The sequence below is a fragment of the Poecile atricapillus genome, chromosome 1, assembly GCF_030490865.1.
Source record: "Poecile atricapillus isolate bPoeAtr1 chromosome 1, bPoeAtr1.hap1, whole genome shotgun sequence".
NCBI lineage: Eukaryota > Metazoa > Chordata > Aves > Passeriformes > Paridae > Poecile > Poecile atricapillus.
The window spans coordinates 133,847,272-133,864,183 of record NC_081249.1 but is presented as its reverse complement, the minus strand read 5'-3'; the positions used below and the strand labels follow the sequence as shown (position 1 = coordinate 133,864,183).

The window sequence follows — 16,912 nt, the reverse complement described above, 5'->3', positions numbered from 1 at the left end:
CTTGTCCTTTATTTGTAAAGGGAGCAGAGGAAAGGTGATAGTGAGTGAAGGGAGTTTCACAGAGCTGCAGTTCTCCTTTAGTAACTTTGAATTCTGCAAAGAGCTGCCTCTGCACCATTTATTTATGTTGGACCCAAAACTGATAGAAACATGAATTCATGTAAAAATATAAGTCTTTGCACATAACGGTAGCTTGGTTAATGGGGTATGCGACTTCAGAGAGATCTGGCTTATATCTTCATTTTGCAAATGTAAGTTTAGTTTGGTCTCTTTGGAACGCTATCAAAGCTTTGAAGAGAGTTTGCACAGCATTGGTCATGTGCTTTGGTTGGTATAAATTAAGTTCCCATTTCGGAATGCTCTAATCCTGATGCGCTGAATGATAGCCACAACTGTTCAGCGCTCGCTGGCTGGAACGGCCACAGGAAATTGGCACCAGGAGGAAGCTACTTGCCTTCAGTATGTGAAATGCATTTGCCACTTAGCTGAAAATGCTGACTTTGTTGCCTTCAGTTACGTTTATTTTGCATGTCAAATAACTCTCCTCTCCTCCTTCACAAATTTTAGAGGCAACTGTAAAATGCTGACTGAATGGGCTGTGTACATATGGCATCTGAGAGGGTTTTTATTAGCTTAAACTAGCACATGTGTTTTCCTGCGAGGAGTATTAAGTGCCTGGACTGCAGGTTTAGTGTGTGACTGTTTTTGCAGCTGTGTGGAAGAGCATGATGTGTATTCCCTGGAGCAGGCTTGAGAGAGCTCAAGTATGTTGAGGCAAAAGCAGGTTGTGTTTATGGGAATGTCAAACAGAAATACGGCACTTGAACCCTTATCAGTGCTGAGCCTGATACTGGTAACTGAGTGATGGTCACCCAGGTGTGTGGAAGGATTTTGTTTCAGAACATGATGTCTTTATATTGGAACTTGGTCCTGCCACACCAGACAAAAATTAGGTTTTCTTTTTCTCTTTATTTTTTTATGTGGAGGAAGTTGAAACCAATGTTAGTCACTTAAAATTTATTTATTTTTAAACTCTTATTGAAGCGCATGTTCATTGCTCAGGCCAGAAATCCTACTTTGGGAGGATGAATTTTGAAAACACGCTGCTTTTAGAAGAAGAGGATGTAATGAGTGAATATAGAATTAATGTCCTGCTTTTGGTGACCTCTCACTCTTCTTACTTGTGGAAATTACATCACATCCCAGAAAGAGTCCTGTAAAACCAAAAGCCACATAGAGGAGAGCAGCAAGGCCGGAGCTGAGAATCCCAAAGCAAGGCTAGCACACAGAACCATTCCATAACTCACTTCTTGGAGGGAGGGCTGGGCCTTGGGAAGATGTTTTGCCTGCACAAGAGAGGTAAGAAGTTGAGCTTTGTCAGAAAGAACTCCTCTTCAGCACACTCTGTATCTGCTTTTGCAGGAACAAGTTGTTGAAATGAATAGCTCATGGGATCTAGATGTGGGGGCCTCATGATGTGTCTGTGCATATCCAGCTGTACTTTGATCCACAGTGCTTCTAGTCTTGAAGCATTCGTGTGGGTGGCAAGTAGTGGGTTTTCAAAACCACTGGAACAAAAATATTTTTTATCAATGCTCCTTCTAATTTCTGTTTGAAAATGTGTTGATGCTTCCTGGATACTATTGCAATATGGCCTCAAACAGCAAAAAAAGTACATTATATCTGAAACCACTAGATTTCAAGCATTGCTGTTATCAGATTTTATAGCAGGTGACCAGAACTTGACCATAAAGTCTTAAAAATCCCATCTACCCTTATATTCCCTTTTAGCTGTACAAAGTGGAGCTACTGCAAGTTAAGCTAGGGAGATCATGGCCAAATTCTTCCTTTTGTGTGACTCTGCTTACAGATAAGAGACACTGTGCAATATTTATTTTCTCTTAGTATGGAGTAGTGTTGTAAAGCCTAAGGGTATAAAGGAAATATGCTTTGCTGGGAGACACAGTGGCTTTTATTGCCTTGTCATTTGTAGCTGGAAAACAACAGGCATACAGTATCTTCCTGAGGTCCCTCAATAAATTCCATGTTGGCTGGGGAGCAAAGGCAAGACTTATGAGCTGCTTGGTGTAGGGCATGGTGGGGATGAAGTAGCTTTTCAAAAAAGGAGTGAGAAGGTTGTTTAATAAAAAGCATGCAACAAGATACTTTGACAGGATGAAAATGCTCAGATCAAGGAAAATAGCCACTGTGTAAATAGTGTTATTATGACAGTTCTCTGTAACACAGAAATACAGACTTGCTTGGCTTAAACTGATTTTTTTTTTTTTAACAGTCTGTAGCAGTTCCTTCTACTCGTATTAGCATATTGTATGTACTAATGAATGAGTTTGCATATTTGTGAACTGTGTTTATGTGTGCTTCATCTGAAGTGTTGGTGAATAGTTCCTTTGAATTCAGTAAGATAAAAAATTAAGCATATGCTGCACTGGGTAGAAGCCAGAGCATTTTTTACTTTGAAAGAAAGGGTCCTGAATGAATTCCTTCTAGAGACTTTTATGAAGCCCTGAATAAGAGGTTCATGAAATAAACAGAAAGGAGTAGGGATTTTTAATCATGTTTGCATCAGGGTTTGCATATTGACACTTTGTCTCTCTTGCCAAATACTTTGGGTTTGAAGTCTACTTCTTGAGCATACTTTGTGATGGGGGAGAGCTCCACATTAAAACGAGCGCCGTAAAATAAATGTGCAAGCCCAGCTTAATTCGCGTCTGCAGATTCCTGGTGGATATCATCAGCAACCACGTTCAAAAGCTAAAGACAACTGCATTATGAGGAGACTTGTGCAGGGGTGACGGTGTGGAAAGTTGTTGTAAGGCAGCCATGCTCTGAGCCCGTGCCTTCACGTGCAAAGTTACACCACTGACATCTGAGGCCTTTTGGGGCTGGTGGAAAAATTCCAACTGCCAGCGTTTGGGTTTGGCTGAAACCTCTAGTGAGAAGGGAGCGAAGGAAATCAGCAAAGAGCTTTTTAAATACACCTAAAGGAGTTAGGTGCCCGACTCCTGTTGAAATTCAGTAGGATTTTGGAAAAATTTCAACCCAAAATTGCAGGTCTAAAGTTTTCTTTAATGGTCCCAGTGCTATTGTTGTCTGCTCTCAGCACCGATTAAGGGAAAATACTAAGCTTTGTCACAATCAACTCTTCTACCTCCGTCTCCTAGTAAGCATCACTTTTTTTCAGAACATCAACACTAATGGAAACATGATTTCATCTTATTTCAAAATATTAATAAGGGAGCTTTAATAATGTTCAGTAATTTGGGATTAATTATGGGCCTCTGAAGGCAGAAATCTAATACTGATATGGTGGTTTTGGTTTTCTGTAGCTTGCTTCATCATTTGGTACCAAATCTGCTAGGTAAAAGATTTTAGCAAATGAAACCAGTCTTTTGAAAGAAAGGAACCACCAAGTGTGTTGGCTTTAAACATTTTTTAAGAAACTTAGCATTATTTGTTTACCTCTGAAAAGATGAGATTTACAAGCTCTTTGAAAGTGAGGAGGCTAAGTCGCGGGGGAAAAAAAATCTTCAGTCCTAAATAGCATTTTTGAGACTTGCTGTTTCTCAGTAAGTGTTTATATATATGAGAAATAATCTGCCTTTCTATGTTTGATCTTTGTACTTCATCAGGTTGGGATTTTTACTTTATTGAGTCTTTGTGTGCTTGTCTAGGCCATCTGATTTTGCTGTTCTATGTATCTTAGAAAGCACAGTACAGCTTTCAGGAAAAAATCCTGCCTTTCTCAATAGAACAAAGAGGGGCCTCTCTATACAAAGTGGGTGAGATTAGAAGAAACAGTTGCCTTTGCTGCTGTTGATTTGCATACCCTGCTCAGGCTATACAGAAGTGCTGTCTGAAGCATTTTGCAAGCCCTGATGTGTCAGGTGAATAGTGTGCTGAGAAGTGGACTCCAGCTCTCTGAATTACCATGTAGCCTGTAGCATTTGGGGTTTGTGTGCTGCCTTCTGTCAATGTGTAAATGCAACCTGTTGCCACAAAGATGATCAGAGGGCTGGAGCGCTTCTCCTGTGAAGACAAGACTGAGAGCTGGGATTGTTCAGCCTGGAGAAGAGAAAGCTCTGGGAAGACCCTACAGCACCCTTCACTATGTAAAGGGAGCTACAGGAAAGCTGGAGAGGACTTTATGAGAGGACAGGACAAGGGGGAATGGCTTCAAACTGAAAGGTGCAGGTTTAGATCAGATATTTGGAATAAATTCTTTACTGTGAGGGTGGTGAGGCACTGGAACAGTTTTCCCAGAGAAGTTGTGGATTCCCCATCCCTGTAAGTGTTCAAGGCCAGGTTTGATGGGGCTTTGAGCAATCTGATCTAGTGGAAAGGTCCCTGCTCATGTTAGAGGGGTTGGAGCTAGGTGGTCTTTAAGGTTCATTCCAACTCAAACTGTTCTAAGAGTCTGTGACTGCTCTATGTGAGAGACATGCTCCTGCTTTTATTTGACCTTTGAGGAGTAGAGATGCTGTACCCCTGTTTGTTAAGATGCTTAGCCTGTTTGTTGTCACTGCTGGCAAGTGTCCCGTTTGTCACTTTACTTTAGCCTCAGCAGATCTATTGTCCCCTCCCTTGGCTCCTTCAGAGACCTGCTTGTCATGACTTCTGTGGCAGTGTCCTTGCTCCACTGCTGCTACCTGAACCTGGGAGGAGGTTCCACCTTGCTGCTCTGTAGCAGAAATATTCCATTGCCTTGGCTAAAAAATAGGTTTCAGTGCAAGTAGTGCCACAGGAATCTTACAGCTGAAGTAATGGCTGTTGGCATGCAATCCCTATATAATCCCTACATGAGGGATTATTTCATTTTTTAAAGAAGTCCATGGGAACTTTATCATTCTTGAAGCCAGATTTGATAAATTGTGGGACTCATGTGATTTATCTCTCCTATGAGGGCAATGTCATAGAGCTTGTGATACGACAGACGTGGATAAAAATTGTATTCCCGTGGAATGTTCAGACAGGAGGAAATTCTTCAGTACAAGAAATGTGTACTTATGAGCTGTCCCCCTCACCAATGCCTCTTGTCTTCCTGTGCCTGTCATCTCTCCTTCCTCCTAGGGCAGACACCTCCATGGGAGATGCAGTAAGCTGTATGTAGTCTTTAGTTTTGAGTATTCTATAGCCAGTCAGAATAACATAAAGGTATCCTAGAACATGTTTTTACCTCTCTTATATTTATAGAGTGCATTGAAAAAGGTCTAGAGTCTGAATAAAGACAATTTTGTTCATAATAGATTTCAGATGACCTCATCTAGCCCTGCCACATCAAATGGTTGCCTGAATGTCTGTGATGCTCCACGTCCAGTTACAGCTTTGAGGTCTACAGGCAGAGCCTGAGGCAATATATTCTCTATACAGATGCCTTCTTGCATCCAGAGACAATATCTGCATCTGCTAAATAGCTGTTGCTGTGATGTCATGATCTATTTTTTGTAAGTTTTTTTTCCCCCGCAAGTTATTAATCTAATAGTTTAAAAACATCTCATTCAGTTAATTTTTAGGACCCTGCCATTCCTTTTGCTACTTTATTTCACAATGCAGATATTGGATGCCTCCCATCAGAGGATTGTAGCTCTTTCAATCCAGTAGGGATCAGGAAATAAAGGGAGGGCTTTTCAAGATGCATTTATTAGCAAAATACCCTGGGAACTCTGGAGGTATGGACTGTGCTAGCAGATAGCATGGTCAGGCAATTGTGTTTTTACTGATCCTGCCTAAGTTCCTTCATCAGATGGTAAGAGTTGTACTGTAACCAGATGATTAATTTATGCCATATTTTACTTGGCTGTGCTGGAATTATGTGACTGAGAAGGCAAGAAAATGGCACAATGCATATACCTGGGCTGAGCAGGAGGGATGTCAGTAGTGGGGGTACCATGTAGAAATCAATAATTAAAGGGAAAAAAGTATTTTCTCTTCAGTGAGACAGCCCCTACATACACCCATAGTGTGAATGTACATGGTTGTCACATCTTGGGGGGCTCTTTATACCATATAAGTTTTTAATCTCATTATAGTATTTTTGTTTTCACCTTGTAGAAAGGAGATTGCTGTTAAGTTGCACTGGGTTGAATGGGTCCTTGCACAGTGTAGTTCTTGTGTGTATGTAATTTTAACCCAGAAAACTCCTCAACTGAGCTTTAATTCCCATGCTTACTCATGTTTTTCAGGCAGTTATTTTCTTCTAGTGCATGTAAATTTCATGTTAAGCTGTTAATCAGAAAAACACAGGGAGTGTTTTAGTAGCTCCGGAGAACATAATTTTCTAAAGTACTTTTTTTATTGTCTACAAGTTTCTGGGCACTAATATAAGTGCACACAGACAGAAATTCATCAGCCTCCCCACCCCCAGGAGACTACTTATTAGATTTATGCAACACAAGATATTAAAAACACTTTTGTCTGTCACACAACCACGGGCAGGGGAGGGGGAAATTGCCAGTTGCTAATGGATACCTGGCGTTTTTGTGTATGACCATGAAGAACAGCTTGTGCACTTTCACCCCCGATGTTCCCTGAATAACTTGGGTCTCATTTAGGTCAATAAGCCTTTATCAAAACGTCAGGAGTGAAAAATGTGTCTTGGTGTAAGCCGACTGGTCGTTCCCTCCAGTCAGCGGAGTCTATAGGACAATCAATGTTCTCTAAGCTTGTCTGCATGTCACGCAAAGAGCTGGGTGACAGTAACCATTGAGTGCGTGTCTGTCGCATTGTCTTTGGGACAGCCCCCATTTGCATACTTGCCGGTGTGCCTGTTAGCCAATGAACCATGGAGGGGCTTTAGGAAACATACGCACAGCTCCCATGCAAATTCCCTGCGTGGGGAACACTCGCTCCTTTGGAGCACAATCCAGGCTTTCTCTTCCTACCTTCCTCCCGTAAAACTGAAACTGCTGTCCTGACAGGCCCGCTCTGCCTGGTCACGGGGCTGTTTGTGGTTCCATTGTGCTAAAACATCAACTTTTTCTCTGGGTTTTTCTTTGCGTACCAAGGTAACTTTTTTCCTCCTTTTGCTTTTAGTGACTGCTTTTGGGACTATCTGAACAGTATTATCTGTGCTTCACACATGATGTGAAGCCATATATCCCATCCTCAGATGAGCTGTTTTGAGTGAAGGACAATTATTGCTCCCTGTGTGGTTGGAGTTGTATTTGTAAAGGGAATTTCCTCCATGGTAGTGATGAAGGGAAATGTGCTAGTCCTCTGCAAAAGGAAGGGCACTTAGAGTTTATTGACTGGGTCTGTGAAAGGAATACAATCACCTGATCAGAGAAGATTTCCTCTGGTGCTCTGTTTTCTGTGACAATTCCACAGCACCTCATGTCAAGCAGAGCTCAATTCTCCCGTTCAGTTTTGGTTCATAAGTGACATTAGACTGGATAAAGGGAGAATTTCATTGCATTTGAAGCTTCTGTCATAAGACACTGGCTTTTCTTAAAGCATCTGGTGCAGATGCTGTTTTCTTTCAATTTATGGCTTTCATTATGTCTTTAATTTATTGGAAAATATTTAAAAATTGTTCAATTTTAAAGCAAAAAAATGGTGGAGGGTTCTAGTGGATCCTTTCAGAAGGACGCTCTAGAAGGGATTCTTACCTGGGTTCAAGGGTCTGAGCTTTATGTTTATTACAATCAATACTCTGGACAGTTCTATTATATCTTAAAAATTTACTTTGAATACAAGTGACTGTAAACAATTATGATAGCCATTCTACTGCATCTGACATCTTGTACAGGTTATGAGATGCCAAAATTAAGGGAAAGAGTCCTGTCTCATGTTCTACCAGCTTTGCTAGAAAAGTCACTGTCCTGGTTGAGCTTCAACATTTTCTTGCCCTGAGATGAACAGGTTTTTTATGTCATCAGGATGTTTTAGAGCCACAAAGATATTATAGCAAAGTCAACTGATGCCTAACCCTTTCCTCATTATTTTTACTGTATATAGTTTTACTATTTTGCTCAGTATTCAGGGCAATGTCACATGCATTTTTGAAGGTGATAATGACTCGCATTCATCTTGACTAAACTAGGGCTGTGTCCTGGCTATTTCAGTTAATTCAGAAAATAATCATAGGTAGCATCTTGAGTTCCATTTGCCAATTCGTTATGCAAAACAGCAGTGAACGCTGCAGACATGAGAGGGCTGGATAGAATGTTCAGCAGTTGTGTTCTCTGCAGTTGCTCTTTACGTGAAATCATCCTTTGAAATAAGGAGCTCATTCTCTTAATCTGCACTGACCTGTGTAACCATGACATCTTGAGACTGGTTTCTTGGCTGCACTCTTACTTTACATACACCATGAGCTGTGTGTTTTCAATCACTTTTTCCATGTCGATAAATAGATTTTGTTGTTTGCTCTGGTGGAGAATGTGACCATTTATGAATTGAGTTGGCCAGTAAGGAAAGATTGCAGTTCCCTGATACTCAAGGAAGCTTTGCTGGGTATGTCATGTTTATCTAGTCTGTAGAAAACCCAAGGTTTATCTGCACACTGATAACATTCCACACAGGACTTAACTGTACATCTGTTCAATCGGCAAGAATATCAGGTGTCTTTGTCATCTGTCACCTTGGCTGCATTTCCAAAGTCATATCTTAGTATAGGTGAGTAGTTTATAAGTAGCTTGGCACCAGCAGTGCTGCAGGACTAGATCTCTGTTTCTGCTGAAGTCCCTAAATGCTGACAAGAGGATGGGAAAGGTGTGTTAGAGACCTCACTTTGTCTTCATTGTACCTGGAGACTAACATATTGGTGATGGATACTAGAAACCATTTTTCAATCCACAAGAGCTTAAAAGAAGACTGAAAAAGTATTAACAAGAGGGAAGTTGAGCTGATCTAGTAAATGGTACGTGAAGCACACCTCTTCCCGAAATGAAATAAGCTAGAAAAATGCTCATCTTCTAAATACAGACTCTGCTTGTTTTCTTTGGCTCAGTCAGGAAACCTTTTGTTTGAATTGAAAGAAGTGAATTGCACAGCATGATTTTCAGTTTTATGCAATCAAAGTATTTCAATTTACTCCTAATAATTTCTTTCTCTATTCTTACAGTTTTTTAAATTTTACTTAAGATCATTTTTTGTATAGTTGATATATTTTCCACCTTCCTAATTTTGCATTTTGTTTATTGCTTTCTGATACATTCTGAAAAGAGATAAAAGACATGTAGAGTAGAGAATTAACCTAGTTCCCCATGTGTTTCTTTTAGGAAATTGTATTAGTGGTATTCTTTGGAACAGAATATGTGGTTCGGCTATGGTCAGCAGGATGCCGCAGTAAATACGTTGGAATATGGGGAAGGCTTCGTTTTGCTAGGAAGCCTATTTCAATCATTGGTGAGTATGCAGATCTTGAAAAGTTGATGTAAACAATGAGTAAAACCTGCCCTAAAGGCTTTTAGAAGTCGAACTTCTGCAGCAATTGAAGCCAAGTTAGAGCGAGAGCTCTTGTCATTGGTGTGAATGTAGATCTGAATTTCCTTTCAGGAATTCATGGCACTGTCATTTGAGAACAAATGCAACTTGGTTTGTTTTTCAAGAATAGCTGAGCGTTTCCTTTTCAGAAGTGATCTTCAGCTTTGCCAGGAGTAAGTCTTGGCTGTAGTCCTGTCTCCTGTGACCTGAGGATCCCAGACACTGTACAAGAGCTACAATTATATTTTTTCAAAGATACTGAACAGCCTATTTCCTCCCCTCAGTAGCCATTTAACTAGTTTATTATGAGTTTGTTTTGCACTCTAATTGAGTGGTGTGTTGCATGGTAGAGCACAATAGATGCACTGTAGTTCTGTTAGTTTTAATTGAATTAAAATATGGTTTTCAGTGATGCATTTGGAGCTGGACACCTCAATTCCCTTGGGATTCGATTTGCTTCCTAAAATGACTTAAGGGTTCTTGGAAATTACGTCCAAATATTCCATGTATGTCACTAATCATTGTTTTTTTACAATGCTTGTCATTCATTTAAAAGTTTCACCAAAATAAATACAGTCCAAAATCAATCTGTATTTTGTTAGCCAACATTGAAAGAGCTGTAGAAAGACCCTTTCCCTGTACTAAAGTACTTGAAATATAAATGTACTAAATAAATCAGACATTGGAAAAGTAGTATTGTTATGGAAGAGTAGTAATTCTTGTTCTGTGACATAGATTTTTCCACTACTCAGAACCATTATATGCTGTTGAGTACCAGACATAGGTTTTCATAAACTATCTACAGCTTTGCTGAATGTAAATTACAAAATTTTGTACCTGGGTATTTTTACAACTATAAAATAGTTTGATTTAGCTCCTCTGTGCATCTGTCCATATATATATATATATATAAATAAATATACATTTATAATAACTGCAACTCAGGTGTGACTGCAGCTATAAAAATACTGTGTCTTTGCACTCTGGCCATGATCCATTTCTCTCGAATGCTAGAACTAAGCATTCTTAAACATCAACCAAATTAATTCAATTTGGAAAGCAAAATGCAGTTCATCTTTCCCAGAATTCAATTTGGAAAGCAAAATGCAGTTCATCTTTCCCAGATATGGATCAAGAGCTATTTAATTCTCAAAAATACAGAGTTCCTTTCCAAAATTTACTAGGCCTGAGGCACGTGGGTTTAGAGTACAGAGTACTGGCTGAGTTAAACTAAATTAGACTCATACCCTAGTTTCAATTTTCTCTCCCTTTCAGACCTGGAAAGATGAAATGATAGCAAGGCAATTTTCTTATATATGAAATGAACCTCAAAATCTCTGTCAATTAAAATCCTGTATAAGCACAGAAGAGAAAATAAGAATTGGAGAAGATAGAATAGATGGAAACTGCTGAAATTCCTCCAGGGTTAAAGCTAATAAGGATTCCAGGCTGCTTGACAATAACTCCTCATTCATCTAGACTGCAGCCAGCTTGGACCCATCTCAGTACAACCTTCCCATCACATCACATGATGAAATTTTTTTTACATGCCACAATTGAGATCTTTTGATATATAAACAAAAATAGTAATTAGGAGTGACTGTTCAACTTGTTAAAGTAATATCGTTATAGTAGACTTGCAGAAGTATTGCAAGATGTGGTAATTAATCTTCTTCTATTGACTTTTATTTTCCAGATTTAATTGTAGTTGTTGCTTCCATGATAGTTCTTTGTGTGGGCTCTAAAGGTCAAGTCTTTGCAACCTCTGCTATCAGGTAATTATATGCAGTGAAAGAAAGTAGTGCTATCTGAGCAAGGTTGTGTTTCTTCTTTTTTTTTAAATTTATCTCCTGTTTCAGTCCTTGCAGGAAAAAATGAGTCACTGCCCAGTGTCATGTAATAGAGCAGATCCCTGATCACGTATTGGTGATCCCATAAAAGTGTAGGGGAGATAAAATTTTGTTGCAATGCTTTTATGGCTAGTGATGATAAAGAAGCTCATTCTCCTTCCCCCTTTCCCCAGCTAGGTGGGTTCTGCCCAAATCCTGATTTTGTTTCTTAGCTTAGTTTTAAAACAACTCTTTGATGCCTCATATCTGTGACATCTTCAAGCTGCCTCTTCATAAAATGTCTGTGGTTGTGAATTCCTGATGGACTGAATCCCCCTTGTGCTTAGGAAGGCCACACCGCTTGGTTTTCTTGGGTGAATGGCTGGCAGTGTGCTTTGCTATCCACACTAGCTGCAGCCATGCTCCAGATTTGCAGTGACTCCCATAAAAATAATGTTTTAAAGTATTATTGGACTGTCTGGTTCAAATTGCCTATGAAATTCCTCAAAGATAAGGAAATCAGATCTTCAGTTAGCTGTTTCCCATCCTGTTGAGCAGGTCAAATATCAGTTAATGAATGATTGCTAGAGCATTTACTGTTTGTGCCCAAAATTCTCAAATCCTTGACTTATCCTTACTAGCCACATGAACAGTGTCCCCAGGCTGTCTTCATAACAAACAAGAAGAAAGATGGGTGAGTGGAGTTAAGAGACACAGGCTGCTAAGTCTAATATAAAATACTCTGCGTATTAAATACTCTTAAAAAGGGTCCTTTGGAAGCCAGAGTTCTCTTTTCCACCTCTGTTTCTTCTCTTGTGTGTTTGGTCTCTTCATTAATTTGAAAATCGTGTTCCAGGGGCATCCGTTTCCTGCAGATTTTACGGATGCTGCACGTTGACCGTCAGGGCGGTACCTGGAGGCTGCTGGGATCAGTGGTGTTCATACACAGACAGGTAAGTTTGGGCATTCTGAGGCAGGACACAGCTGATGCCAAAGACTTTATATTCAGAACAGCATACATTCAGCCCTGCTGCTGCTATCATTTATATTTAGTATGGAGTCAAGTAGTCATTTATTTTAACCAGGTGTGGTTGTTGTGCCTGATGTTCACTGCCACTGTGGCAAATTTTGACTTGTAGTTGGACTCAACAACAGAAAATGAGACTTCTGAAAACTAGTCTGAATATTTCCTAAAGTATGTATTTAAATTCCAGAGTTGTTTTGAATCTGGCACTGTTTGAAAGTTACTCAACTACTTTTTGGTGGCCAGAAAGTTAATGAGTCCTGTGTGACAAGGTTATTTTGGCTCTGTGTTGTCTGTGTAGCACAGTGAATTTTTGTTAATTTGCACAGCCAACACTCAGTGTCAATATTTTATAATTGCTGAAATTGCATTTTTGTCTTCCAGTTATCTTTTACAGCCCATCAGTGTTAGGAAATTTAAATGTCTCAGTGAGATCATAATGCCATTATTTTGATTCTCTTTGCAGGAACTGATAACAACACTCTACATTGGATTTCTGGGCCTGATTTTTTCCTCTTATTTTGTGTACCTGGCTGAGAAGGATGCAGTAAATGACTCTGGAGAAACAGAGTTTGGCAGCTATGCAGACGCCCTGTGGTGGGGAGTAGTAAGTATAGCAATTTCACATGTTAACACTGTCCAATGTGGAGTAAGAACAGCACTTTGAAACAGCTTCTAACAGCTCCGATACACTTTCTGGGTTTGTAATTCCATGACACTACAGAAATACTATAGAAGATCAGTAATATTATTTGCTGCTTACAGTCTTATGTGATCGAAAGTGATCACATTACATTAAAAAAATATAGAAACACATATTCTATTTCTTTATCCTGTCTTCCCTACTGGTACAATGATTATTTCTTGCTACCTTTGTCATGGCAGTGTTCAACTGTCCAAGATAGTAGGAGTCTTGCTAAATTAAGGCTAGTTTTTTTGAGAGGGGTTGAATTTAGGTTTTCTTTGTCCATCTTTTTATTGAGTTGGGTTTTTTTCCTTAAAACAGCTATATAGCTATGTTTTGCAATTTGACATTCCCAGTTTATTCAGAATGGACTAATTCTGGAGCAAGAAGCATCTAGGATAGATAGGAAATCCAGGCACAGGACTCTTCTGATGTGGTTATATTGCTTTGGGAAGCCACTTAGTGTCTTTACACAGCATTTATTGTGCTATATTGTAACCATCTTGTCCTGAGATTTCTCTGCTTTTTTTAAAGTGCTACCACAACTTGCCCGTAGATGTATCTTTGGTTTTGGTAGTAAAGTTCTCCTTTATTGGTGTTACTAGTGACAGTTGTCTCTTTGATTATTACATGCACTTACCGGCGTGGCAGCTCTATTCTGGGATTGTGTTCTCATAAACATTTAATTTTGTTCATTCTGCTAGTAACTATTCCCTCTTCTGTTCTCACATGATACACAAATACTAGGTTGGCAATTTTGTTCTGGGATTTCCCATCTGTAATTGTTCTCATTTCTGTTTCCTATTGCAGTTCAAAGAAAGGTACTTTTTGGAAGCTATTTTTCCTTCTCATTAGCATTCAAGCAATGGCTTTTTTAATATGCTTTAATTTTATTGGTGTAATCAAACAAACTGTCATCAGTAAGTGCTACTGATCTTTGAAATGCATAGACATAACTGATAACATGCGTGCACTTTCAAAATGTGCTGGTCTTACAGAGATTTTCTTTGCTGTTTTAAATCAAAAGACATTGTTTCTCTTTATTTTTTTGGTCAAAAATAATATTAACTAAAAGGTCTTCTTTATAGGAGTGATAGGACTAACACCTCCATTTCATAAATAAAATACATATATGTATTTAAGAATATATATTAAGAACTTATTCATTTTTAATAAACCTGTATGTGTGTGTGCTTATAGTCTTCTCTTTACAAACTATCACTTGCTGTTTCAGGAAGGAAAGATCTATTGATGAGCAAATCCACTGCAAGTCTGCTGGTGCCGAAATGCATATGTAGCCCTTTTTGAATACAACAGGTTTTGTTTTGTTGTATTGTTTTGCTGCTATGATCTGCTGTAGAATTCTTTCTTCTTGCTGTCTGCCATGGTTAAATACGGGCTTTCTTAGGACCAGAAGACTTACTGTGTAGCACAAGAAAGTGGCTTTCTGTCAAGTAGCTTTTCTCAATGCTTTCATGTCATTATGGCATTTTTGTTTTCCACTACAGTGCTCAGATGACTCAGTAATTAACAGTGGCAGATGTAGCTGCATTTAAAAACACATGCTGTCATTGGCGTTGCCATTAAAAACTGAGTATGTGACAGACCAGATTGGCTTACTGAAAATACAGTAAAACCTCCCATAGAAGCAACACGATCTGTCGGGATATTGAAATATTCTCCTTTCAGGGAGTTATTGTTCAGTTAATAGGCGTGCCAGTTATTTTGTCTTCCTAATTACAATAAACTTATTTAATCAATACATTTAATTATGATAATATTTTTTTCTCTGTTATAGCTTCTATTGTGTTGCAGCATGCCACATGAAGTGTGAGACTGTATTCAACGAACACATAATGTAATTTCTTTAATATTAAATGTGGAGTTAGGTGTCCTTATTCTGCTCTAACACACTTCCACTAACTGCTAAAAAGATTTAACAGAACAAAACTGGATTCAGGTCCATCCATTTCTGATTTCTTGATAGTGTAATATTCTTCATTCTTTCTGCTAGGAAAAAGCCCTGTAAAGTTAGGACAGAGAAGAAGTTAGCCCGCAGAAGCTGTGGATGTGCAGTGTGCAAGGTCAGGTTGGATGGGGCTATGAGCAACCTGGTCTAGTGGAAGGTGTCCCTGCCCATCTCAGGGGGTTGGAACTTTGGTGGTCTTTAAGGTTTCTTCCAACCCAAACTATTCTATGATTCTATGAAGAGCTGGAAAGTCAAAAAGATTCTCCCAAATAAAGGTCTCAAACTCATACAAAAACCGTCTCAAGTGTTAGATCTTGAAAGTTTCAGTTATGTTTAGCCAGAATTTTCTGAATTGCTTAAGCAGCACAAATTCTGGTCAATGAAAACCTCTTTTGAGCTGAACCTGCAGAAGAGGATAATTCACAGCTCCTGTTTCAGACACCATCATAAATAAGTGATCTGTCTTCTCTGAAAGTGCACTTACCTTACATAGTAGAGAATGCTTCAAAAAGTCCTTGACAGTGTTTTCACACCCCTTTTCTTGCTCTCCAGCACTGCGCTTTTTTATCTCAGTCTGTGTGTACGCTGCCAAACAAGTTCTTTGGGCAGCAGTAACAGAATATATAACTGAATGTATAGCTAAAGTAATCCAAAGAGGTCTGTGTTACCACAACTAAACTGCATCTGGAGTTGGGTACTTCCATATTGATGTGTGACTATAGGCACACCCCTAGGGTGCATAACTTGTAATTAAATGTTCTTCATTGTCATTGTTGTTATTTATAAGTCTATATTGCTTTTCCATTTTCATATGTAAATTGTCTTCCTGAATTTCCTTGAGAACTCTGGGCTGTGGTTATTTGCCATGTCAGTTATGGGCTTCTTGAAGAAACCTGAGGTTACCTTATGGCATAAGGAGTTGTTTGTATTGTTGCTGCTTTTGAATGCAGTGCAAGCTGTATAAATTCTGCCAGTGGCAGGATATCTGTACATCTTTCAGAAATAGGTTTAATGTTAGCAAGTAAAATAAATGTAATGTGGTGCATATTTCAGTTGCCCAGTGCCAGTATTCAAAATTAGTCCGCTTATATTGTCCATCATGTCCAGACTGACAGTTTTAAAGACTTAGTATAAAGACCAATAAAATCAGGAAAACATTAAAAATAAAATTTAAAAATCAGACACTTAAAAATGATAAAGATAAATGTTCTCACTGAATCTGTCAGAGATTTTCCCAGGTACGCAGCAAGGATTTCATACACAGAATATCCTTAATTACCTGATTAGTTTCCTGTGCTCACTTTAGCCTGATATAACCTAAAATAAAATCCTTTCCCTATTCAGTGCTGATGAGTATTACTATTTTTTCTTTCTGGGTGGGGTTTTGCTTCATATTCTCCCCTTCAGACTTTTGATGCATATTTAATAGGAACAACATTAGTCTTAATGCCTAAATCTGTGATGATGTTCATCAGATCAAAGTTCTAAAATAGTTAATGGATGAATATGATTTTGTTCCCAATTAAAGCAATTGTTTCACAGGATGCTTTTCAATGAAATTCAATGTGTGAGCTCTTGTGTCAATTTAATTTCATTATGCCAACATGTTTACTATGCTAGAGTACTATGCTAGAGTTGAGTCAGTATTTCCATTATAATATCCTCTTTTACAACTGTAAAATTAGTATTGTGCTCTTTAGGGAGTTTTAATCCAGATGTAAAGAATGATTTAGGGCAGAAACTTGACATGTAAGGTTTTAACAGCATATATTTTGGGGAAAAAAGAAAATGTAACTTCAGAATACAGTAGATTAGTAGATGGTTTAGAGTTATGAGGGCAGAGGAAAAAGGTAACTGCACACTTTGATTTCCAACCCAATTTACAAAATGCTTTTTTTTAAAAAAAAACCCTCCTAGACAACCATCATAGGAATTTTTTTTGTGTGTGTGTGTGTTACTAA

General features: G+C 38.7%; 1 protein-coding gene across 3 annotated transcripts in view; it reads left to right on the top strand.

Annotated features, from left to right (window-relative positions):
* KCNQ1 (potassium voltage-gated channel subfamily Q member 1) overlaps positions 1 to 16,912 on the top strand; it is a 334,459-nt gene that overhangs the window by 70,071 nt on the left and 247,476 nt on the right. For all 3 annotated transcript variants that reach the window (XM_058855429.1, XM_058855420.1, XM_058855435.1), the window contains exons 3-6: positions 9,240 to 9,366; positions 11,141 to 11,219; positions 12,130 to 12,226; positions 12,764 to 12,904. In XM_058855429.1, the coding sequence (XP_058711412.1) occupies positions 9,240 to 9,366; positions 11,141 to 11,219; positions 12,130 to 12,226; positions 12,764 to 12,904 (444 nt within the window). The remainder of the gene's footprint in view (positions 1 to 9,239; positions 9,367 to 11,140; positions 11,220 to 12,129; positions 12,227 to 12,763; positions 12,905 to 16,912) is intronic.